General features: G+C 43.7%; 1 protein-coding gene across 4 annotated transcripts in view; it reads left to right on the forward strand.

The window, feature by feature from the left end:
- DACH2 (dachshund family transcription factor 2) overlaps nucleotides 1-21,230 on the forward strand; it is a 426,169-nt gene extending 404,939 nt beyond the window's left edge. For all 4 annotated transcript variants that reach the window (XM_031944518.1, XM_031944515.1, XM_031944516.1 and 1 more), the window contains 3 exons: nucleotides 3,338-3,457; nucleotides 5,786-5,851; nucleotides 20,382-21,230. In XM_031944518.1, the coding sequence (XP_031800378.1) occupies nucleotides 3,338-3,457; nucleotides 5,786-5,851; nucleotides 20,382-20,419 (224 nt within the window). In that variant the 3' untranslated portion in view covers nucleotides 20,420-21,230. The remainder of the gene's footprint in view (nucleotides 1-3,337; nucleotides 3,458-5,785; nucleotides 5,852-20,381) is intronic.
- The last annotated feature ends 5,733 nt before the right edge of the window (nucleotides 21,231-26,963 follow it).

Here is a 26,963-nt window from a genome sequence, read left to right on the forward strand (position 1 = left end):
GGTCTCAAATAGGTGGCTATTATTCGGAGAGATGGAGGATCAGACAGTAGAACTGGAAGGGACCGAGAGGTCACCGAATCCTGTAGAACGGGACCCAAGATGTCTTACTAAGCCCTTTTGTGATTAGGTGGTCCGGTTCGGTCACGAAATAGAAAGAAACCGTAGACTCCTGGACCTAGCCAAGGTCCCACAGGTAGAAAATGGAGGAGCTAAAATTGGAGCCCAGGACTCATGGCTCTCAATCGCGTTATGGTGAAATGTGCAGCTTTCTAGTTCTTTCCTGACTTGTATGGAAACCTATGGATTAGATAGGGAAATGTTCCTAAATGCTAATTGATTGATGGGCTCTAATTTACATATAAAGAGCTGAGGAAGAGCCTAGAGTAACCCACTGTCCCAAATTTTGACCAAGTGCCTACTGTGCACTGGGGAGCATGCTAAGAACAAAGTAGTCCCTACCCGGGAAGGATTGACGCTTGAAGAGAGAGGATTACAAGTCGTTATATACTGGGGTATATGTAGGACAGATACAACTAGGATAGCTACAAGGAGTTTGAGTGAGGTCAGAAAGATAGGTTGGGGCCAGGGTGAAAAGGGCTTTCAAAATCAAATGGAGGACTTATCCTAGGGGCAACCAGGCTGTTCCTTCGCTTTGAAGCAAGAGAAAAGGAAATTTGGTAGCCAGGGGGCGGGGGAAAGCCTGGAGGCAGGGAGACCATCTGGGAGCCTGTTACTGTAGTCCAGGAGAAGAGAGGTGCTGAGGGGTTGTGCAAAAAGAGGAGGACAAAGGACAGGAGGTGGTGACAGCTTAGGTATGTGGGGGTGAGAACAGCGGACCTCTCCCCTCCAGTATCTGATGCAACAAAGAGGGAGAGAAGTCTTTGCACTGATCATCAGAGATTACTGGCAACTTTGGAGAGAACTGCTGTTCTTCAGAAGTGAAGAGGCCAGAAGTTGACAAGTAAAGTGAGAGAGGAAAGTGACAGATTTTTTTCTGAGTTTGGACGAGAAGGTTTGGTGAGGATGGGGATGGGTGATATCTGAGCACTTTGGAAGCCAGTAGGAAATGAACGGGAGAAATTGAAAACTTGGGCAAAGGGGGGGAATCTTGAAGAAGAGATCAGGTAAGGCTGGGGTGGAGCCCCAAGTGGAAGGATGAGCCTTGGCGAGGTGGAGCCACTTCTTTGTGGAATGGAAGAGAATAAAGAAGGCGAGTGTGTATGTAGGGGGGGATGTCAAGGGTTATAAGATGAACAGAAGGTGGGAAGGGCCAATCTCCATTTCCTTAGTAACATAGAAGGTAAGGGCCTCAGCTGATGGGAGAGACGGGAACCTTGAGAAGAGAAGTTGTAGAATACCATTTGGGGAGGAATAAAAGGATCTCCTTGATGCTGTGAGGGCTCAGTTGAAATTCAGTGAATTTAACATAATAGGAAAGCTCTATATTATTAGCAGTTTTTGGTTTAAAAAAATAAGTGTTTTACTAAAAATAATAGCTAACATTTATATAGTGCTTACTCTGTGCCAGGCACCAGGCTCAGCTTTATAATTCGCCTCTCATTTAGCCCTTACACCAACCCTGCAAAAGAGATGTCCATTATTATCCCCTTTTTACAAAGGAGGAAACTGAGATGAAGCCATTTGCCAAAAGTCGCGAAGCGTCTGAGATTGGATTTGAACTTGGGTATTCCCGATTCCTGGCTGGGTTCTATCCATTGTGCCATCTATCTGCCTTAAAGCTATCTATATATAGAAATACCTCAATAATAAAGGACGTTTCTACTGGTGCTTTAAAGGGTACAGAGCAGTTCCATTATCTCACTGGAGCCTTCAGGTAGATCCCATCAGGGACATTCCCCATCTTACAGATGAGGAAACCAAAACCCGAGGAGTTGAAGAGACTCGGCACATTAGCTAGTGAACGGCAAAGGTCCCGGCATTCATACGGCCTCCCTCGACACTATGGTATCGGAGAAAAGATATTTCCCATCACAGAACTCACTCGGCAGAGTCATAACCGTGAAGACTTCGGGTCAGAGTTTTGACTCGAACCCAAAGTTGTCTTTTCCAGGAAAATGAATCGAATGAAACTCGAACCAACCAGAAAAGATGCATATAAGTAACTGCTTAAATCGAGAATGTTACATGCTTTACTGGAATGTTATTTTTAGCTTTATGAAATAATGTCAAAAGACCAATTCCATCCACTAATAGTAAGAGCAATATCTCTTCTATTGACGATAAAAGAAATCCTATGGTCGGATGATGCGGGTTTTTGGCTAGGCAGTCTGTGCTTCTCTACCTTTGACTTCTGAATTCTTATGGTACCGACTGCCTTAAAATGTGTCTGTGATAGGGAAATTCAAATGGCAGCGAGGTGTATTGGAGAGGAGACCAGCCTTGGGGCCCCAAGCTTTGACAAGTCCCAGCTTTGACACATACTGGCCACGCACCCATGGGCGCGGCAAGAATTGGGCAGTGCCTGAGAGCAACTTGCTAAGTTAACGATGAGGTGCCAATTTACGGGGATAGAATCCCCTCTCCCTTCTCCCAAACTGGCAAAATGCACTGTTATAAAATTAACTCTCTTTGAATCCCTGAAAGTTACTCACTCCCATGAATAAACACCGGTGAATCTAGATTAAAATTGGAATCGGCCCCAATATGCTCTCGATGTGAATACTATAGACTAGATAAATCAGAGAAGGTTAGCACTAGCAGGGACCTTCAAGACCACCCTCTGGTCCCCATCCCCCTCTTCTGAACCTACAAAGCCCCCAAATTAGGCAATCACATCCGGGGCCTCACTTCGCACACAAAGCCAGTTGAGTGCCTTTTCATTTATATCCATACCCACCACTGTTTGATTGCGGCACTCGCCACCGTCTCCCTGACAATTCCACTCTTAAAAATATTTAGGGTGTCCTAGTGACTGCCTGCATAGAAAACAGGGCTGCCTCTCCAAGAAAGACATGCTCTCTCCAATTTAAAAATAGAAGATGGCACTTGTCCCCTCCTCATATCACAGAAGCTACTTTCTTTTTCATATTCATGGAAGAGAAAGAGCAACCACCCCTCAGCTTTCCTCTCGCCCGTTCACAAGGTCCTTTGCCAGTTGTTGCCCGGGTTGAAATGGTAGCAGAGGAGTCTGTTACATCTCAGAGCGTTCCCACGACGGTGCTCCTCTTAGCGGACCCGGCGGAAGCCCCGAAAGCTATGCGGTGCTAGCCGAGATTTCAGGTTCTCTGAATAGCTTAAGGCCCCCCTAGAGACTGCCCAGCCATCCGGTTCCCCTGAGGTCACAGCCTGGGCAACCCTCTCCCTTTATGTATTCCAGCTACGATTCAGAAGCGCCTGAAGAAGGAGAAGAAGGCCAAGAGAAAACTGCAGGAGGCCCTGGAATTTGAGTCCAAGCGTCGGGAGCAAGTGGAGCAAGCCCTGAAGCAAGCTTCCACAGGTGACAGTGGGTTCAGGCTGTTCCCGGGTAGTAAGTAGTGTCTGAGTAGTCTCTCTCTCTCACTCTCAGCTATCCTAGTCAGAGGCTGGCTTTCCAAGAGTAACGCTCACTGACCGGAGGCCATGCGTTTTGGGGTCGAGAGAGGAGCCGCTCAAAACCAAGCTACCTTCTAGAATGAGATAGAGAACATAGAAATAAATGACAGGGAACGGCCACGCTGGGGAGGCAACGCAGCATAAGGCGAATAGCATTGAACTTTGCTACTGACCACGACGTCCTAGGATGCGAGTTCAAATTCTGCTTCTGTCACTTAACTGTCTCTGTGACCGTGGGCAAGTCCCTTAATCTCTGGGCCTCAGTTTGCTCACATGTAAACGGAGGCGGTGGGACTAGTTGCCCTGTAAGGTCCCTTCCAGCTCTAGCTTTATGAACAGTGGATACACAAGCATTTATCGAGGGCCTCCTCCATACCACTAATCCTGTTCCGGGCCCTGATGCTCACTGTCTGGCTGCCGACGGATCACTAGTGGGGTGGTATGTGACCTAAGTCAGTACAAATGGGTTCCCGTGGCTCGCTCTTAACCTTGCATCCTTTTTCAGTCTTCAAGCCAGAAGAGCCGCCCAGCACCTCTTCATTTCAAGGGCTTTTCATAGTCTTCACGTACATAGCAATAGAATGATATGCATGTGCACGTGTGGGTACAAATAGAGTAGAGGCGGTGTGGTCCAGTGGGGAGGGAGAGCTTTGGAATCAGAAGGACCCAGGTTCATGTGCTGCCTCTGATGCACGTCCCTAACCTGTCAGTACTCTTCTCAAAGGCTCTAAATTAGAGATCTCCTCAGTCCGTGGGAGGAGTCTCTACTCCAAGAGTTCTAAATATACCAGTGAAGCCACCAGTCTGGACCCAAATATAGGTGCACAGATCTGTGCCATGTGTTCATGCATGTACCCACCTCCAACCCACACATGTGGGAAATGTGAAGAGCGGGCTCTGGGTTCTTGTCATCTGCTAACGGCCCCCAGGTGGGTGATGAGGGCAGCCCAGAGTCACTTGCTCTTTTCACTAGTGCATTGAAAGGGACCGATGGGCCACCACAACCATCGCTGCTGAGACACAGCTAGATCAGGATAGGTGAATTTCAAATAGGGTGCCCGTTTCATGAGCTAGGGGAGCACCTACGGCAAGGGCAGGCATAACACGGGCCACGCAGAGAGAAATAGGGGGAGTGTAAAAACAAGCGACCAATTAAAAAGGCACTGAGAACCCCAAGTATGTCCAGTGCAGCATCCTAGCGGAAGCCGCCAGGGCTGAGCCTTCATCTGCCCTAGAAAAAGGAAGGCAAGCTTCTAACCAGGTAAGGGCTGAGTGTTGTGTGCGTCCTTGTCACCTGGGCCCTGAGCTTATAATTCTGAGGAGGTCTGGCACCTGGAATCCAACATTCACAGTTCACTTTTTAGTGGACTATTTTAAAAGGGAAGCGCACGTTTCAGAGTGTTGGGAGTACTGTGGATTTCGAGCACATCCTTATACCTATTACTCACCCTGGATAGCATTGGGAGGTATTGTGCTATCTCTTAGCACGGGAATTCCCACAGGGGCCAGAGTCCCACAATCCTCACAGAATCCCCACAGAATCCGGGTGGGCCGACCTGACCATTGGAAGGTATGTGCTATTTAGTCCAGAGAAGCTTGCCTTTCTGCACCCAGCCAGAGCATCTCCCCGATTCCTTTTTGTTGGCTCTTCCCACAGGAAATATTTCACGATATAAACCAAACATCCTCCTCTGCTACGGGAGGCATGTGGCTCCCTGTATTGGAAAGGACTGCAAAAGCAAAGCCCAAAACTCCCAAGCCCAAGACATATTTTGGAATCCTTCCCACCCCAACGCACACCCCCTTCCCCTGTCACCCTCACCCTGTCCCCTTGTAGCATGTTGTGGCGCACACATCGAATGTGGGGTAGCTGAGGGCTGCTTTGTCCCAGCTTGGGCCTCCGACACTCCATGGGGTTCCTGCATCTTCTCCTCGTTTTTCAATCAAGGGAAAGTACCAGCTAGTCTTAAAGGAGATTTTTATTGACAGACCCCATGCCATGTGACTAATCTGGAGGGACGGAAGCGAGTGGCAAAGAATTCAATAGGAAACGGAAAATCCAGGTCCATTTTAGGAATTATGTAGACTATATAGCTCCCGGTCCTCTTTCCCCCACTAAACCCCCCCAAACTTTCGAAGACCAGGCCACCCTCTAGGATTCTGGGAACTTTGCCTTATGCGCACTCAGAAAGCCAAAGGGTGTCAAATTAATCTCTGATGTCAAATCTTTCAGATGCTGCAATGCCAGATAGAGAAATAGAGAATGGGACTCAGCCTGACAATGCAGCAACAATGCAAGGTAGAGTATGCTTATCTTAATGCATATTGAGGCCTGAGAAGGCCCAGGGGTGGAGGGGGACCTGGGATTATGGACTCTTCTTTTCCACTGAGAACTGTGGGAACAGAGATACTCCTAGAACTCACTCAATTCAATACTTCTTATTTTTAACATCCAAATGACTCTGGGAAAAATGGTGCCATGGCTAGGCAGGGGTGAAATGATTTCATGTACACAATGGGAACAAATCTCACCTATCTATCTGTCCAGCTGTCAATTCAACTCGGCATTTATTTCACTGCCTCGATTTACCGAGCCTTGCCCTAGTACCCTAGGTACTAGGGTTCCCGAGGTAGAGTAATCCTTGTTCTCATTCTCCCAGGAGGAAAGGAACCAGTTACTTGAATAATGAAGGGTAAAATCAGCACCAGATCATTTCAAAAGCGGATACAGAGGGGGGGGCCACTAACAACGGGACTCCCTCCCTGAATGGGGAGGTGTCCCGGGGCAGAGCCACGTCTAGGGGGTTCCGCGTAAAGAGGAAATATCTACATCCCTACCATAAAGAGCACCCTTGCTGACACGCTGTTCGGTTCTCTCTCGTATTCCGCGCTCCCATCTTCTTTGATGTTGACGAATTCTTCTTTCATACTGAGGCTCCAGTAGAGTAAGAGTACAGATCTACAGGTTGTCACCCATTCCTATATTAATAATTCTAAATGACCCTCTTTAAATCAACATGTAAATTATAAAGCTAATTTCTCCCAATAAGAGAAGTCAGCAGAGTAAGGGCAAACTCATGCTTTTTAGACAATCCCCGAGAGCTTTCATTGCTTGAAGAGCACTGTTTGACAAACCCAAGAGATCAGAGTCACAGAACACATACACATCCCTGCAGCCTTTTCAGAAAATAGGTCCAAATTCGAGTCGAAGCCAAGCGCTGACAGTTCCCCACTTCCACCTCTCTATGACACAAAGGGGATTCAGACCTTAAAGGCTCTCTCGGGGGACAAAGGTAGAAACACAGACTTGGCTATACACTAGATGATTGCCATCTAAGGAGATCCAGCTAAGCTTAGCTTTGGAAGATGGACCACCACAACGGAACTTATTAAAAAATCACAGCAACCTACTGAGGCAGAGCAGACTTACCCGTCCCCGTGACATCACAGAGCCTCCAGTTCATCCATCTCATTCCCAGTATCCACATTGTCTCTGCTTTCACTGGGATTGTGAAAAGGAGGTGTCGACCTAAAGAAAAAGGAAGACACATTTTCCAAATGAAAAAAGCAAGCCTCACTTTGCTGAAGAAAGCTACACGTGAAGCTCCCCAGCATAGGTCAGACCGAGCAGCCTCCCACAGCTTTGCCAGGTCGGCCAGGGCTAGAAGAGGGATGGGGTCCGTGTGGCTGCAGCCACACCCTCGGCAGAACAATGTTATTTCTCAGGAATCACTATTTGTAGATGTGTATGTTGCTGTTGTCATCTTTTAGTCACCTTTGACTCTCTGTGGGCCCATTGGGGTTTTTCTTGGCAAAGACATTGGAGTGGTTGGCTATTTCCTTCTCTGGTTCATTTGACAGGTGAGGAAACTGAGGCACATGGGGTCAAGTGACTCGTGCAGGGTCACAGCTAGAGAATGTCTGAGGCCGGATTTGAACGCGAGTGTTCCCGACTCCAGACCCAGAGCTCTTTCCACTGCTGCACTACCTAGCTGTCCCTTGTGTCTATGTACCATATATCAGGTAGCATTCTGCTCCCAGCCGTGTATAATTGGTCACGATGGAGCAGTGGGGTTAATTTGCCTTCAGAGGCCAACAAGGAAACCAATGTGGTACTTGATAGAAATAGTCACTACATAGTTTGTTGACCTACGCCACTTAAGTTCATTGCCATACAGCTAAGAGGACGTGACGCTTTAAAGTCATAGGTTAACATGTTACCTAGAATGTATTCCCTCCCATTTGCTTATTTCCCACTCCGTAATGAGGGTCCTTTATTACTCTTTTTTTAAAGCCAAGTTCTAAAATTCAACAGGAAAACCATCTACTACATTCAGTATAGTTTTGTTTTGATGTGGGCACGTGATCTGCCTGGTGTGCCAGGATGCAGAGCAACACTTCGTTCTGCAACTCGGATGCAGTTTGAGAGGGTCTGTGACTCATAAGCATATAGACTTTTAGGAAATTCTAATACACTCTGTCTGTCTGATGAGAGAAATTGAGATCTAGCTCACCAAGGTAGCATGATGCAGGTTTCCCCTCCCTTTTGATACTTCCCTTTCCAAATCGGGAGTCATATCATTGCCTTTGTGTGATCAGTGGCACATTAATGTAATCCAAACGACCAGTGCAATCGAGTGAAATTAATGGCTCTTTACTGAAAGTGGCCCTTGTAGATTACATTAAATTTTCTGCTTGATAAGTGTGATGGGAAAAATGAAGAAAGTACTTCTTTTTCTCACTCCGGGTACACCATCGGCTCCAACAAACAATAAAGCTACCATCATCAGTTTATGAAATCCCAGAGTAAATGAGGACTGTCAACAGGACACTAGACTCACAATTCAATTTCCAAGAGGTCTCATTCTTTGAACAGAAACAAATGGGGGAACATATTATCGGAGCTCATCTTCAATAGGATGCCGCCAACCACTCAGCCTGGACAGTTGCCTACAAAGCCCTGATAATGCCACCTCCGTTGGAGGTGCTTGGCGTTGGAACAGGCCTTTCCTGTACATTCATGCAAGGAGCTTTGAAAAAGGATTACAGAGGGCTACCACCTCTTTTTGTCTTTTTCTTTTTTATCCTAATTTTTTTTGCCCATTGTTTTGGGGCTCTTTTCTTTGTAGTGATATCTGTCCTATTTTATCTGTGCCCTCGCTCTTCACGGCAATTTTCTTCTTAAACTTGGCAGTGAAAAAGGCTTCTTCATTTTGAATCACTCGATCTTACCATGGTTCTCATCAGTTGAATATAGTAGCTTTTTTGGCTAGGATATTAATCTGTGTACAGCTGATACAATGCTACTTTCCAAATGCAGCCAGCTCCTCACAACAAGCTCCTCCGGCATTAAGAAAGACCTTTCTTTCTCGCATATTGTCAATCGCTCTGCTGGGCAAAAATCTATCTATCATTCACACAGTGTCTTTCCTTTGAAATTCAATTAGTTCCCCTCCCCCCCCCCAGCATCTCCTTAAGAGAGTTTAAAGGGGGCCTGAGTAATGGTTACATGAGCCACCTTTAGCTGTAATAAAGTCATGCCATATGTTCCCATTTCCAAAAGGATCTTTATCAACAGTGGTTGCCCATCCACCTGAAATTGCACGTGCCTAAGAAGCCCCTTCAAGTTGAACGGTTTCAGACCGTGCACGCCATTTTGTAGCACGTGGAGGAGCTGCCACCCATATACATGCACTTCCTGATGTCCTAGAAGAGGGCCCAGTCAAGCCAGGGCCGTGCCCCACCCCTGACCCCCACATCTGGATCGCCAATCCCGACTCTACCTCCCCAGGGGACGCCCTATCAGGTGTCGCAAGGGAATGACGATACGTGCACAGTAACGTTCACCCGTCCGGATTTTTCCTTGACTTGACTGGGGGCCGCAAGGCAGGGCGTCAGCCATCATATATATCAACCAGTCTCCACTTCCCATAAAATAAACATAGCGGGTGTTATTAAATGCACCTTCAGATCAATGATTTTTGCAAATGATATTCAAGTACCATTTGTGTGGTGCCTTTTTGCTGATAAAAGCAAATTAAATTAGTACAACTAGGAGTGTGTTGAGAAAAACTAAAACTGAACAGCAGCACCATTAGCTAACAAAGTCATATTTTCTCTTTACTGCTTTCTGCCATTTAGTTATTATCCTATTGGAAATCTAATTATAATCCTTTTACTCCCTAGTCAAACTTCACAGTTTTTGCAAGCTTAGCACTGACAAGTGATTTCATTACATTTGATTGCCCAGGCCCAGATTGACTTAACTTCACTCAGAGACCTAAAAGCCCTCTCAGTTTCTCAGATTCCCTGTTTGCACATTATAGCAACAGCTTCTTTAATTAATTAGCATGAACAGCAGTAACATGAACTGCTGAACAGAAAATAACATCATTTTATGATCGCAAGGAGACTTCTCCTTTTGCATCTTTATACCTTAGTTAACTTTTGTATTATTACAGTGCATTGTTGGGGGCTCTTGGTATAGTTGACGAGGCATGTTTCGCAAAGTCGAAAGAGACAGGGATGATCTCGGGAAGAGGGCGACCGGAGCTCCGGTCACGTTCCTCCCAAATTTCATCAGTAGTCTTCCCAGGAATCAAACGGCAGATTTAGGGGAGATGACAGTACCCAATCCGAGGGCCTGACACTGTACCACATCCGGCTTTGGGATGAGCGACGGCCGGGGGCGGGGGAAAGGGGCTTCTTTGTTTCTCGGCTTCTGTATTTGGCAAAGGTGCCAGATGATTTCACATCGGAGCCTGTGTTGTTCTGTGTTGTTTTAGCTGTACATCTGGCAGCACCCTAAAGAGGTATTTTTGTTTTTGTTTTGTGGTACTAGTGCCCCGCCAGCAGTTATTATATCCCGGCTTCGTGCCCAACGATGATGAGACAAGTTGATTTACGTGACGAAGCTGTGGAACTCTTTCTTTGCCAGTAGTGAGCAGGTAGCTGGTTTAGATCATACAGACCAGTCAACCATTTGAGAGGAGGAAAAATGGAATGGATAGAGTTGGGGCTATTCTCTGGGAGAAAGCAGAGGAAGGAGGAAGACAGGTTAGAATCGGCAGTGCTTTTAGATTGTACCCAAATGTAACGTGCATCTCTCTCTTCAGTATTGTGCAAACTCGACTGAGTCTTGTCTTCCTCCTTGAGTGCACAGGGGACCCTGGTGGGCTTCTGTATTGGGCTTCTATGTTAGACTTCTATAGGGCTTTTCTATAATCAACCTTAAACTTAATCAACCTTACATTACATTTACTAAGCACTACTGTGTACAAGGCACCGTGTGGTAGTGCCTTGGATTGGGTTAGAGAAAAAGGAAACTTTTTGCCCTCTAGGACTTTCCATTCTCCAGGATCCCACAGCATGCCCTTTGACTGATTTAATGGGCCATCTGCATTTTCACCAACTCAGCTGGGGGTAATTATGATGACTGTCCAGCCTTTAGAGGAGAGGAGAACAGGGGCGGTAGGTACATACGTAGGAGTTTCTTTACATATTGCCTTGCGGTTATAAAATCCTTGACTTACATTGTCTCTGTGGATCATGTTGGAGAACCCATGGCATTTTAAGATGGAACCAATGCTAAAAACTGGGGAAGGAGTTATCAGTTAGGGCCTCATGTAGAAGGTATGGCCCAAAACCTATGAAGAGATAGGGAAGCAGGGCTCAAGGTTTTGTATCAAGAATGGTTACAGTGCCACGGTTCTTCAGATGAGGGCAAACAAACCTCAGTGCAGTGAAGGACAATGGTAAGAAAGGGGACAGGAAGTAGGGAAGCGCAGAGGAGGCATATATGTAGGGCAGAAGGCAAATGGGGCTTTTGAAGGGAAGGAAAGAAGATCGCTCACATAGTTCCTACTTGATCTCTTTGTACTATAGTCTTATGAATTTCATCTTCCCCCTCCTCTGAATGTCATGTGCCAATTTCTAAGAAAAAGTTCTTGCTTGTCATCAGTAGCTTTCTCCTCTCCCATTAACAACTGCCAGGGGAAACAGATGTTAGAATTCCAGTGCACCTAGAACCCTGAGGCAAGAATGGTGGGCCTCCCAGCCAATGGTGCATTAGATAAGCTGGGTGTTTTCTGCCATCCCCCACAAAACTAGTTTCTTTTCTTCATGCTCGATTCGTGCCTCAATTGGCAAGCATCCCCAGACCATTTCATCACCTCTAGGCTGACAAATAGCCATTAGAAAGAGGTCATCTTGGTGATTCTAGAGGTGATTGGTGCTTCTGACTTGCTCCCATGGGGCCTGCTTGTCATGGGGCACATTATGAACCGAAGAACTGTAATGACTGGAAGACTGCCCCACTAAGGGCAATAGGAGTCTTTCCCTGTGGTTATATCTCACCATTAGTCTTTGAGACTTACCAGTCCAAGCTGGCATAGATTCATTATTGAACAGGTCGTCTTGCTACAGGTTATTTAACCTAAGTAGGGTTGTTTAGCCTAAATGTGAATGGACTACAAAGGAACAGCTTTTCTCTGACCGAAGGCCCAGTTTCTCAGAGATCAAATCAATCATAAACCACTTAATAAAAAGGGCCTTTCATCGACACCCTCTGTTGCTTCATCCTGGCTCAGAGGCAATCCTGGGCTTTCAAAAGCTCGGCTGGCAGAACTAAAACCCTGCTAAGTCCGGCCAACCTAGCTCCATGAGATGCTTGGCCTGTTTAAACTTGGATGGCCTTATCACTAAACGGTGAAGTCTCATGTGATTACTTGAGGGAACCAAAAAATTGTGAGGGAGGGTATACAGTGGTTATGATCTGCTTTGATAAAGGGGATAGATAGACCCATGAAAGCCCAGCTCCTTTGCGTACAGAATCTGAAGGTTTTGTCGTAGACATCCTCATCCACCCTTAGAACCTAGGCTCCTTGAAGGCAGGGACCATTTCAGCTTTTCTACTTGCATACCCCACACCTGGCAAGAAGCGAGTGTACTTCTCCAGGGTTTTTGTGTGCCAACTCAATTAGCCGTTTCCTCTGTCAGTTCTCTCCTAGCAGACATGCTTTGTTCTCAATTAGTTTGGGTCACTTATGCTTCCTGGGTTACAGTTTCCTGCTACATCTACAATTCTGTCGACAACATTCTTTAAAAAAAAAAAAAAAAAGTCACCAAACGTTTTCGAATATCCGACTGCTTGGAGAGAATACTGTGCCCTGGCTGGTGGGATGATGCGGGTGTAGATAAGTTTTTGTATCCATTCAGATTTGGGCAAGGCAGATCCCAAAGAGTCAATCTTCTTCAATAGTCACCGAAAAGACCCCTATTCTTGATCTAGAAGTAATCTTTCTTTCTTTCAATATGATCATTCCAAACTTTGTTGGAACTGGGCCAACTATTATGTGATCAAATGAGATAGTATTTATAAAGCATTTAGCTTAGCACCTGGTGCATAGTATGTACTTTATGAATGCTTATTCTCTTATATGTGATGCAGTTTGACTTGGGAGTTCCCTTGGTGTGTGGATGTGTACACGTTTTCACACACACATACACACACACACTCTTTTTGAAACAGAAAGCAAATTTTGATCTGGATCCCCCCAATCTTGCAGGCCAACTTTATCATTATATTTAGATCTTGAATACCCATTGTATCCCTCAATTAGATTGTAAGATCCTTGAGGGTAGCATCCACTTCATTTGAGTTTTGTAGCCTCACTGTGTTTGACACGTGTTTGTTGAATTGGACTGAATGTTTATGCCAATGAATCTCCTGTATGGTGAAAAAGTCCTCGGTTCTCCTTTATGCCACTTGGTCCCCCAGTGGGCCTCGTTTCAGATCCTCCAGAGAGTCAGTAAGGCACAAGGGATTCCATGTAAAGGTAGCAGATGAATGCTGGACTCAGTCTTCGGGGCCCCTGGTTAGGGATTTATCCCTTTCCGGGAGAAGTGGTGATTTTTTTCCTTGGGAGTACCCTTTTAACCACTAAGCTGCACTTTTTGGGTTTTTGTTCATCCACTGATTCCCTTGGATTTTGAAGAGGAAAAACATAGCAGGGTTTTCGTGGTTCTCTCCTGGCTTCTACTTTTCCTCATCCCTCAGCTTATACATGGATTTGCCAGAATATCATAGGTCTCCCCATGAGGTTTAAAGCAAAGGCCTGAAGCAAGTAAGTGCCTCTGTTCTCTGTCTTGACCTCATGGGCCCCTGTCTCTTATCTTTCTTCCGGCCCCAGTTAGCTACTCAGAGTGAGGAGCCTGGGCAGGGTGGAACATATGCGGCTTCCTTAGCTCAATTTCCCTCTTTAGGCAGGCCTCCATAGGAGACATCATTCTGGATTGTGAAACTGCCACGTGCCTGCTCTGAGCTGCAGTTTTCTTATCAATTAAACAAAGGAGGGCATTAATATATAGGTATATACATACAGTCATATACCCAAATGGATATATATGGCATTTAAGGTTTTCCAAGTGCTCCTCACAACAAGGCAGAGAAGCAGGTGAGAAGTCAAGTGCCTTATCAGGGTCCAGGTCCACAAGGACTCTTTCTATCATGTCCTGTCTCCAAGAAAGAATCCTGAAAGATACCTTCACCCCCTGCCTTTGGCCCACTGTGAGCACCAAAAGAGATAAACAGAAAGTGCTTATATCAATGAGAGAGCTCTCCGTATTTTACACTATGTGCGCTACATAAAACTCCAGATAAATGCTTGGGCACCTTAGGTAGTAGGTGAAGTGAGCATCCAGGGGAATAGAAAAGATTCAAAAAGAAAGTGCAGCTCAGTGAGGGTGACAATAACCACACCAATAATCTCTTTAGATGACTAACTCCTGATGTACACGTCAGAAGAGCAGAGGCTTTCTTCCAACTAGGTGACAACGTTGCAGTCGATAGAGTGCTGAGTCTGTCTGCTGTCGGGAAGACCCGAGTTCAAATGGTCCACTGATACTTACTAGCTGTCTGACCCCAAACAAGATACTTTACACCTCTGTTTGCCTTGTTTCCCTCAACTAGAAGTGAGGATTATAACGGCATCTATCTCCCAAGGTGGTTTTGATGCTCAAACGAGATACTGTTTGCATACTCGTTGTAACGTGTTTCCTTAGCACGGGGCCTGGTATGTAGTAGGTTTATTTATTTAAATGCTTATTCCTTTCCCCATTTGGAAAATGATATCATGCTACCGAATTAACAACATGCTTGACACTTGAAAAGGAACATTTCTCAGGAGATCCTGAGGCTGTACCAACAAGGACTCATAGCCCACAGTGAACCAGCAACAGAAAGCTTCACAGGTATCTTGACCAAATCTTTTAAAAATCAGCCAATATTGCTATGGAGAAATTAACCTAAAGGTCTCATGCCAAATTAAATTTTCACATCGGTTCAAAGACCCATCTTGTTGACAAAGAGCATGAGCTAGCTTGCTAATACACCCTGTGCAGGAAGGGAAAAAGGGTTATTCTGAGGTGGGGAAGAGAGAGGGGCAGCAATTCACAAAGGACCCAATTCCCCCAAAATCTCAAACTGTTTCCTCATACTTTATCTTATGGGGGGAAAGCCCTCTTTGTGAGCAGCTTGCTTATTAAGCCGCTCGTGCATTTCACTGGAGGCTGTAAAGTGGGAGAACATGCACTAGGGGCTTGTAAGCATATTTTAGCGTTTGGGAATGATATCGTTTTATGCTATTTTTCAATTGTCAGTATTGCCCCTAGAGAGATTGGGCTAATGCTTGAAACTACTGTAAATCGACAATTTTGCTCACCTTTGTCTCACTTCCTTTTTAATAGAATGAAACATACATAAATGAATATTTGATTAAGGAATAACCCTAATAAAAGAATTCATTTGTTATACACAGAGTTATTCAAATACCAAGCATATAATATAGCAAAATGCCTTAAAAATGAGGGCCTGGCTCATAGCTAACTGCACTGGAGAGATCTTAAGTGCTCTTTACTGTTTGGAAATGTGGTTGTTCTCACCCTGTTCTGTGTGTAGCTGGAGCCCTGATGCTGAAAGTGTGACTTACTCTTTGGCATGAACAGGATGCCGTAGGAGGGGCCTACCTATTTAATCGCATAATTATTTGGTGCAAAACAAAGACTTCTCAAAGCGTGCAAGTCCCTTGTTGGGCTCCAGAAGGGAATCTTGCTTGCCCAGATCATAGCAGGTGAAAATGCACCTCAGTTGTCATCCTGGCTTGAGACCCGAATTTTAATGGCTTGGTAGAGAGAAGCTGCATATTGTGGGTGGAGGAATACGGCCTCAACTGGGGACTCCTGATCTTGAAGCCTGTTTTTCATCATCTAGAAAATAAGGTTGAACCCAGTGATCTTAAAGGTCCCCGCCGACTCAAAATCCTATCGTCATTCTCAGAGCCTCTATTTTCTCTTCAGCACAAGGAGAACGATCCTCCGAATCACGTTCCTCACAGAGGCGTGCTAAGCAAAGCATTTTGTAAGCACTAACACACCAAAGCCATACAGTACAATTTAGCATGCTTGTTATGACTAGGGGTTTCAGCTTCTGGATCGAAACACACTTGGTTCTTTCTTTGACCTGTTAGCCCTGAAAGAAATCACGTAATCCATTATGCTAGGACTTCCGGATTCTTAGTGAGAGAGCGATGCCATTGTATGAAGGTGAATACAGTATAGAAGGCAGGGGTTGGGGACAGATATGGAGGAAAATAGTCGACGTAGGCTTAATAGCCCACTGCCCACTAAGCTATCCTATGCCAGACTGAAATTGGTTCAGTGTTATAAACGTAAGCTAGCCACTAGGAACAGAAACTAAAGTCGTGATGATCCTCAAGTTGTGGTGAGGAAGGATTTAAATACCTACATGGGCAAGGAAAGCTGTGTGTGTTCAAAGGAATTTCAAGAAGGGCAAAAGAGGGACAAGATTGTGATTTGCACAAAGGCCCCGAGATAGGAGATGGGAAGATCATGTGTTATTACAGTTTTCAGGCCAGCTTACCAAAAGGTCTCCAGCTGACAAGGAGAGGCAGTAAAATAATCAGAAGGGTAGCTGGAAGACACACTAAGGAGGGCTTTGGGGCAAAACACAAAGTCTTCAGCTTGTTATCAAAGAGTGTTGTGGAGCCATTGAAAATCTCTGACTGTGACAGAGGGCTAATACGGACAGACCTCTGCTTTAAGGAATATCAGCAGTTTGGCAGCTCTGGGGAGGGTGGATTACAGAGAGGAGAGACAAAAGGCTCAAGAGAGGGAGGAAAACGGTGCAAGTGAAGTAAGGCAATGTGTATGTGAGGATGGTGATAGTGGATGGCCTAGACTTAATGAAAGTTTGGGGGCAGGGGTAGGGCACAGGAAGGTCAAGGGGGAGAAGATAGACTAGATCAAATCACTTCCTGGCTTGGAGCTGCCTTTCACTTTCCGCTTCGTGCTGGCCACGGGCTGAGGTCAAATGGTCCCGCACCTTTACAGTGCTGCATTTCAAACCAAAAGGCCTTTCTCCCTCCCACCGATGTTCAGTCCATCGTGCCACTTTCATGCAGGCTCTAGAAATTGGTTTCCAGTGTATGAGAAGAGTCCACCATCCCCCAGGAAGAACAAGGTCAGGCTGTGGTAGCCCACATGCTCTGTTTCTCCAAGGGAACATCTCTCTTTTAAAGCTCTTACAGACATTACCGGGAAAATGATACCCTGGCCTTTCCACCATTGGATTGAATTTCTGATCTCGTGGAGGCATAAGGGCTTTCTGAAGTTTACCGAAAGTAGAAAGAGGTCAGATTACAAAGAGTTGGCCAGCTAGAAGCAATTAAGGAAGTATGGGGTATTGTTGCTGAACTCAAGCGAGTTTAGAGAGATGACATGATAGAGGAGGGCAGGAAAATATAAAGAATAAGGTCCGACTTGGGAAGTGAATAAAAACATGAGACATTAACTGGTGTCCCACAAAAAATTAAGTCTCCTTTTATGTTCACTTCTTGGATTGTAAAGGAAGGAAATATCATGCACATACACACATATATGTCTCTCTATATTACATATTGAAAATAATGATGAGGAAAATGGTAGCTGACAATTAGATGGTAGGGTTAGCAAAGCCCTTTCATTCTCAAAAACATTAAGAAGTGAGTGCTATGATTCTCCCTATTTTATCGCTGTGGAAATGGCAGCCCAGAGAGGTTTAGTGACAGAGATGCAGGGTTGAAAGTCAGGTTTCCAATTCTGAGTGCCAGCCTGGTGGCCTGCTGCTATTTTTCTGTAGAACTTAAAAATCTCAACCACTCCCTACAGTAGAAAACACATTAGGTTTTTGAAGATCAAATTTGCCAGAGTTTGGAGCCAGGCCTTTGCTAGGAGGACCCACCTCATAGCAAACAGAGCTCCCTAGCAGCTCAGGGAGGTATCTTAAGTACTTCTGTCCTAGGCACTAACTTGGCATGAATTCTTGCCTCCTTAACACGTGCGTCGATTTCCACGTTCCGTTTTGATGTACCTCGGACAGACCTGCTTAATTAACACTGATTTGCAGAGGTGGCATTTGTACGGCAGGCTGCATCCAGAGATGCCGAGTCTGGAGGGTGTGCAGTTAACAGCACCCGGGCCCAGAGCTCTGCCACTTTCTACCTAGGTGATCTGAACTCTGCCCCTGTCTGGGCCTCGATTGCCACATCTTAAATGATCCTCTTGGACCAGATGGCCCTTTAAATCCCTTTTAGTTCTGAATCTATGACCCTGTAGTTGAGAGGAAGGCCTATCCTGGGATTCATGTGGTTTTTGGGCCCCTTCTCTTGCCCTTGCTTCCTCCGCACTGTATCCTGGCCCGTTTCTCCCCCTGATCTTTTGGGCATTCTTGGGCTTATCTGCCTAGCACTAGCATGCTACCGAAGGCAAGTCTTACATTCCCATCACTTGGGGCTACTTCATAGGGATCCTCAAAAGAGGATATGGAGGGGATGCACTGACTGCCTCCTCATAATAAAAGCACTGGGGCTAAGTCGGGACTGTGCTGAGGGAAGAATGTCTGTTCTTTCTCTCTTTTTTTAAACAAACAATCAGCTTTTTTCAAATAAAACCTCCCATTTGCCATCAGAAAGACTGGGCTTTCAAATCATTGAGTCATAGAATCGGTCCTTCAGAGGTCCCCAAGTGGGAGTCCTTGATCCCAGGCCCTACTTAGCACATCTCTCAGGAGAGGCCTTATTCCTGGCTCTCCCTGATCTTAAGTTTCGTTTATACCCAGAATGCATATTAGTGCATCTTTGTTCCAAACTTGAGCAGAAACTCTCGGAAAACTGTGAAACATTCGTGTCCTAATTAGCTGTTTCCTTTTCCTAATGAAGAGAGCATGCAGGGCTTGGATTAAAATGCAGCCACTGCTCTCCTCTGTTTATGCTTCCAGATGTTTTTGTTTTATCTAGGAGTTTACTTTGACAGCTACTACTAAATGATAAATCACTCATATTAGAGTGGAGATGCATTTTGAAATTGAAATGTGGCAAACTTGGAGATGGCTCCAAGGAGCAGTGTCAGTCAACGGGTCAATATGGGTTCTGGCCTTCAGAGGAGTCAGTATTGGCATATGTAAAGCAGGAATGGGAGATCTGTCAACACGAGACACAGGCCTCCACACTCATCACAGCTTGCTACCGTCCTCCAGATTGGGAGTAAAAAGCGTGTCGTGTCATGAGTTCTCAATCCATCCTGCTTGGCCAAAGAAAGCAGATACACATTTGGACGGTCTTCCTCTTTGCCGAATGGTTGTTCTCCTTTGGGTTTGCTCCACCACGCATTCCTCAGGCACCCAGGTGCCGGACACCGTGCTGGATACTGGGGATGCCTCAAAAAGCTTGCATTGCTTGTGAGCCTTTTAAATGGGGCCCTTTAGGAGAATCTCAGTTCAATATCGGTCCCTTCAAATAGGGAACAGCAGAATGGGGCGTGTATAACTGATTTTTCAGCCAACATATCCAGATTTACATTTATTTATCCCTAACTTCATCTTATAATATTCAGCTCAGTGGCCTGGCTAATATAGTTCACTCAGAACACCCTCTTTTCTCTCATCTTGGTATTGAAGGTTTTGTTTGTTTTTGGTGATGGATAACAGAGTATGCAGAATTCCCTGGCTTTTTAGTTCAGATTCCTGGGCAAGTACCCCTGGACTTCATCTTTCCAGGCCCAGTTTCACCATATGTAAAGGGGGAAGGGGCTTAAACTAGCTCACCTCCAAAATCTCTTCTCTCTCTAAAGCTATAATCCTAATAATACTAGTTTTCCTTGTGAAGACAGAGTCATATTTATAGGACTGTTTACACAAAGAGCAGGGTTTCCTTCCCTTCTTCCCCAAGGTAACCTGTGATCAAAGCTAATAACATTGATCAAATTGACACATCAGGCTTTAGCCTGTATTGAGCACAATACTGACCCCCATCTGCCACACTGGCCCCTCGCTTTTCCTAAGGTTGACGATGGATTCTAGAGATTTAGCCATATCCAGTCACTCGGCATCCCCCGAAACAAAGGCCCCGTGGCCATGCACACACACAGTGTGTCCTTTGAACAGAGCATAACTAGTTGTGCTTAGTCCCATTTAGTATACATTCTAACAAACTGAACCATGTGTCTTACCACCCACCGCATTCATGTGCCTCTGTCCAGGTTAACCTCGAATGTGCCTCTGTCCAGGTTAACCAGTTGGATACCCAGTCATTCTTTGAAATGCTTCTTCCTCCACGTATGTTGACCTGGTCTCATGATTCACCTTTAGCGAGTCCCAGATTACATAATTGGAAAAAACAGGGGTGAACTCTTACATAGCACTGTTCTGGAATATTCCTTCCAAACTATGAGACTTCCTTAACTCCTTTCTTTTTTCCATATTGTTTTTCCCCTTGCAGAGAGCCAGGTGTACATCAAGCCTCCCGTCATGTACTGAAGGAAGTTTCTAATAAAAAGAATATATCCATACACATGCCATCCATTATCTGAAGCTATCTAGTTCGTTAAGTTGTTACCTTTGATGCCTTCAGTGCTATGTGAAGAACAGAAATTGTAGCATGAAACTTGAAGACGTTGGCTGCATTGAATACCGCAACATCGAAAGCTTTTTGTAAGCCGCTCACGCCAAACCAAGCCTGTTGCAATTGATCATTTGTAGACCCCCTCTCCTCTAGAAGTTTTAGTCTTTTTGAGTACATATGAGATTTATTCCTTCAAGAGAACTAACCTTTTATTTGCCCCCCTTAAGGAGGTAGCTATTACTGTCTAGCAGTGGCACAACCCTTATTAATCGGCCCTAATGGTCCCCGCTGGCTTTACCTATGTGCAAATCCTAAGTCCAGTTTAGCGCCAAAACTATTCACCCTTGAGCTGTTTCAATTGTGTTTATAAATTAAGCTTTGTTTACTGAAGCAGATATTCCATATATACTACATTTTGCAGAGAAATATGTGTACGTTTTAAAAAAAGGGCATAAAAGTGCCCTTTCAATTTGATGAATGATGCGAATACTGTGTGAGCTTAATTAATCTTAACCAGCTGAAGTCCTATGGTTATAATTGATGCTTTATATGCTCAGTTCAGCTTGGCTTTTGGTCTTTTCCAGTGAAAACATGAATATGCAGTAGAGTGTTAGATCCTAGAAACTTTTACGTATGGTTTCTCTGTTGTACCATATTAAGTTAAAGTACCCCTTCTTTGTTAAGATGTTCTCGCTTAAAATGCAGTATTAAAAAAAAAAAAAAAAACTTTCATTGACTTTGAAATCCGAGCGTCCATTGTTCCATTTGTTCGACACCGGCCCGTGCTATGTTGTAGGGGTACGATGACCCAAACGAAACGGTCTTTGCTTCGGAGGGCTTACATTCTAACATGGGAGATACCACAAACGCAGATGTACATGTAGGGATATGCCGGTAAATATTTAATGACTACTTCTCTTCAAAAAAAACCCCAACAAACTAAAATAAGGCAAATGCATATACAACATACTTTTAAAGTTAAACTGTATTATTAAGTTCTTGTTCCTCACAATCAATAATAAATCAAATCTTGATTTGTATACCCTTTGCCAATTCCCAAGGTGTAAAGGTTGACAAAGCAAATTTAACAACCAACTCTTAATGAGTCAGTTTGATCTGGCCCCAACACCACCCTAAATGTGTCTGTGTCAAGGTCCCATATAGATCACAATCTCCCTTAAACTTAGTAGCTGTGTTTTAGAGAGCTGCTTAAGTTGAAGTGATTTATTTCCTTAGGCTCACCTGACTGGCAAGTCAAAGAAGAAATCTGGAGGGGGATTTTCCAACTCTAGTTACTATACCACCCGCCCAGATGCCCCACATTATACCAGCAAGTGTGGTATAAGGAAAACTGAGGAGGGAAAGTGATTCTTAAACTCCTTGTCAGGGTTCCAAGCCAATGTGGGTCGGTATTCTGTGGAACGGAATTAGCATTACAGAATTACTGACTGGTGGTCAGTAACGATTCTCCTCCTACTGCAGAAATACTTCCTGGTGATAAAGCTCACTCTTCCAACATGCAACCCACTCCATTTTCATACAACTTAAATGAACAGTCTTCCGTACAGATACCCAATATCAAGTGAACCGAGGACCTACTTTATTAAACCACCTCTTCTCCTGGAGTGTCAAAGATTAAATCCACTCTGTTTTGTACTAGCTGGAGAGAAAATACTCCAACTGAACACCTCCAGTCCTTTCACAGTTCCCTATCAATCTCCCCTCTAATAACAGGGACATTTAAGAAACAGAGGCATAATAAAGTAGCAGTGTTCGAGAGGCAATAGTTATAGCTGCAATTGTAATTCTCATAGAAAGGCAGAGAAAGTGTTTAATAAAGGCTAAAAAGGGAGGTAAAGAAAGTTCCAAAGAAAATGGATTTTTGTTTATTTTTGGAGAAAATATCTAATTGAAGAAAAGAGCACAGAAGGAATGGAAAAACATCTCAGGCCATAGAAATAATATGAGAAAAGACACAGATGAGAAGAAACACAGCCCATGCTAAGAGTGAGGAAGAAGTTCCCAAGGATGGATTGCTCTACATTGGGGGTGTTATGGGAAATAAAAGTTTTGAGCCACATTGCTCCCATGATCACTTGGAATGGAGAGCACCTTCACCAGTGGTTTTAGAAATCAATAAGCATTTGCTAAATCCCTACACCAAGCACAGTACACTGAGATTATAAAGGCAAAAAGAGTCCCTATCCTCAAGGAACAAAGTCTATTGGAAGAGACAACATGGTGACAATTATCTGCAAACAAGATTTATACAAGGTAATTTAGAGGTAGTCTCAGAGGGAAGGCACTAACACTAAAGCAGACTAGGAAGCTTGTCTTACAGAAAATCAATTTTAGCAGAGATGTGAAAGAAGGCAGGAAACTCGGGAGGTAAAGTAGAACACTCCAGGCATGGAAGACAAAGTGCCTGGAATCTGAAGGTATTGCAAAGAACAGCAATGAGCTCTACTGTAGAAATGTGGGTGGTGGTGGGATGGCACAAAAGTGGGAGAAGAGGCGTAAGGTCAGAGCGCACCAGGATACAGTGAGTTTTACAAGCCATACCAAGAATTTGAGATTTGATCCAGGAGGCAATAGTAAGCCACTGGAATGATACACACACACACACACACACACACACACACAGAAAGAGGTGCACCTATATGGATGCCATTGGTAGGTGAGTGTCGAAAGACTACAGGATGACAGACCAGTCAGAAGGCTTATCGAAGTACAAGGTGATCAAGAACCTGCACCATGGCAGCTGTAGTGTCAGAAGAGAGAAAGAAGTATACACAAGAGACATTGCAAAGGTAGAATAGATAGGACTTAACAGCAGATCGCTCTTGGGAGTAGGAAGGCATTGCTGACGAGAAGGTTAGTTATTCCACTGACAGGAAAAGGGAGGGCTTGGGAAGGAAAGAAAGTTTAACTTTTACTTGAGTTTGAGACTCTCTAATGGACATTTGGAGACTTAAGAGGGGAAGTTAGGAAATTAGTAAGGGCTGGATAAATAGAAATGAGAATAATCTGCTGAGAGCTGATCATTGAATCCATGGGAACTGATGAGATCCCCAAGTGAAACAGTGTAGAGGGAGAAATGAAGAGGGCCCAGGAAAGAGCCTTGAGAGACACCATAGGTTAGCAGACACCACCTAAAGATACAGCAAAGGAAAATTAATAGTCAAAATATGTATGAAGAGAACCAGGAGAGTATCCTGGAGAAGATGATTGTTAACAGCATTAGAGGATGGAGAGAGGTCAAGGCTGGTAGAATTCATATTCATAAACCATTAATATTTTTGTCCATTTAATACCAAAAACCAACAAAAATATGATCGTATTACTAATTGTAGAAAAAACTTCTTACAAGACACAACACTCGTTCCCGTTAGAAACCTTAGGAGCACTAGAATATATATTTTTTAATCTAAATAAAGCTTTTTTTTATTATTATAGCTTTTTATTTACAAGATATATGCATGGGTAATTTTTCAGCATTGATAGTTGCAAATACTTTTGTTCCAACTTTTTCCCTCCTTCCCCCCACCCCTTCTCCCAGATGGCAGGTTGACCAATACATGTTAAATATGTTAAAGTATAATATGTATACATGTCCAAACAGTTATTTTGTTGCATAAAAAGAGTCCGACTTTGAAATAGTGTACAATTAGCCTGTGAAGGAAATCAAAAATACAGGCAGACAAAAATAGAGGTATTGGGAATTCTATGTAATGGTTCATAGTCATCTCCCAGAGTTCTTTCCTTGGGTGTAGCTGGTTCAGTTCATTACTGCTCTATTGGAACTGATTTGGTTCATCTCATTGTTGAAGAGGGCCACGTCCATCAGAATTGATCGTCATATAGTATTGTTGTTGAAGTATATAATGAGCTCCTGGTCCTGCTCATTTCACTCAGCATCAGTTCATATGAATCTCTCCAGGCCTTTCTGAAATCATCCTGCTGGTCATTTCTTACAGAACAATAATATTCCATAATATTCATATACCACAATTTATTCAGCCATTCTCCAATTGATGGGCAGTTTCCAGTTTTTGGCCACTACAAAGAAGGCTGCCACAAACATTCATACACATACAGGTCCTTTTCCCTTCTTTAAAATCTCTTTGGGATATAAGCCCAGTAGTAACACTGCTGGATCAAAGGGTATGCACAGTTTGATGACTTTTTGAGCATAGCTCCAAATAGGAGCACTAGAATAAATGAACTTTCTCTAAAATGATAAGGAGTATCCCTAAAACTGAGAATTATTATAATGGAGATAAGGGCAGGCCCTGCTAAAGAAGTCAGGAGTAAGCAAGGATGTCTGCCATTACTATTCAGTATATGTCTAGAGATGCTAGCTATAGTAGCAAGGCAAGAGAAAGATATTGACAGAATAAGCATATAGAATGAGGAAACAAAAGTATCGTTCTTTGTGAATATAAAGATAGGGAGCCCTTTGATTTCAAGAAAAAATCTAAAACAATTAACTTCAGTAGAGTTGTAAGATATAAAATAAACCCACACAAATCATCTTTAATTCTGTATATTACCCAAAAAATCCAGTAAGAAGAGAGAGAAAAAGAAACTGCAAAATTGCTACAGACAATATAAAATACTTGGTGGTCTGTGCCAAGACATACAGGAATAACATGAACAAAAGCACAAAACACTACACAAATATAGATTTTCATAATTGAAGAAATGGTCGTTTTGCCAATGTAATAAAATGACAATATTATTGGAATTAATTTACTTATTCAGTGCCAAAAGATTACTTTGTAGAGCTAGAAAAAAATAATGAAATTTATCTGGAGGAACAAAGGGCCAAGAAGATCAAGGGATTTAATAGGGGCGGGGGGGGGGGGGGGGGGAGAAGGAAAGGGACCTGGCAATCCCGATCTCATACATCACAAAGCTATAGTCAATAAAAGAATTTAATACTGGGGAAGAAAAAGAGGGAGGGACAGCTAAGTGGTGCAGAGGATAGAGCACTGTACTTGAAATCAAGAAGACTTCTTCCATGAGTTCAAATCTCACCACAGACACTTAGTAGCAGTATGATCCTGGACAAGTCACTTAACTCTGACTCAGTTCCTTCCTCATCTGTGAAAATAAGCTGGAGAAGGAAATGGCAAACCACTTCCTATCTTTGACAAGAACCTTTTCTCATCCCCCCAAAAAGGCCATGAAGATTCAGACATGCCTAAAATGGCAACAGTAACAACAAAAAGAAAAAAGCTGTTGATCCATGGTACATAATTAGGTAACAATAGAGTGAAGCAAACAAGCATGGTAAATTAACATTAATTGAAAGATCCAAGCTAGTGAGACAAGAACTTTCTATCTCAGGAAAAACTGATGGGAAAACTGCAAAGCAATCTGGCAGAAACTACATATAGATCAATATCTCACATCATATACCATGGCAAGGTCCAAATAGGTATATGATTTAAACCTAAAAGATGACATCCTAAACAAATTAAAGATGATGGAAGAATTTACCTGCCGGTTCTATGGATAGGAGAAGAGTTCATGGATAAACGGGATAATGAGGCTCACAATAGAAAATGTACAATTTCAATTAAAGTTTAAAAGGTTTTGCACAAAAAAACAGATGCAGCTAATATTAGAAGAGAAGCAAAAAATTGTAGGGGAATGTTTTTATTGGACATTTCTCTGATAAAGGTCTCATTTCTGAGCTATATGGGAAACCAAGTCAAATCGACTAGATCCCCAGTTAATGGTGACATGAAGAGGCAGTTTCAAAGGAAATTCAAGCTAACAGTAGCCATATGCAAAAATGTTTTAAATTGCTAATAGAGAAATGTAAATTAAAATAACTTTGAGGTTCCCCCTCATACCCATCAGACTGATGAAAATGATAAGAAAAGGCAAATGGCATATGCCAGAGGAGCTATGGGAAAACAGGTACATTAATGCACTGTTGGTGGACCCATAGACTGGCCTAACCATTCTTGAAAGCAATTTGCAATTATGCCTATGAAGATATTAAACTGTGCATATCCTTTGATCCAGCTATGTTTACACATAAAAGAAAACAAAGAGGAAAAGTACATAGATATACACACATACATACATACACACACATTATATAGTGGCTCTTTTTGTGGTAGCAAAGAATTAGAAACTGAGGGGTACCAATTAGCAGCCAGATGAAACAATGGGTAGAGTGCCTTGGAGTCAGGAAAACCTGAGTTCAGAATTGATCTCAGATATTTACTACTTACGTGACTGTGGTTAAGTCACTTAACCCTGTTTCAATTTTCTTATCTGTGAAAATGAGCAGGAGAAAGAAAAGGCAAACTATTTCAGTAACTTTACCATAAAAATCCCAAATGACGTGATGAAAAGGTGGACACAACTGAAACAACTGAACACCACCGCCACCCGTCAATAAGGTAATAGATAAACAAGATATGGTAGAGTTATGTGAGG

The sequence above is a fragment of the Sarcophilus harrisii genome, chromosome X (genome assembly GCF_902635505.1).
Source record: "Sarcophilus harrisii chromosome X, mSarHar1.11, whole genome shotgun sequence".
Taxonomy (NCBI): domain Eukaryota; kingdom Metazoa; phylum Chordata; class Mammalia; order Dasyuromorphia; family Dasyuridae; genus Sarcophilus; species Sarcophilus harrisii.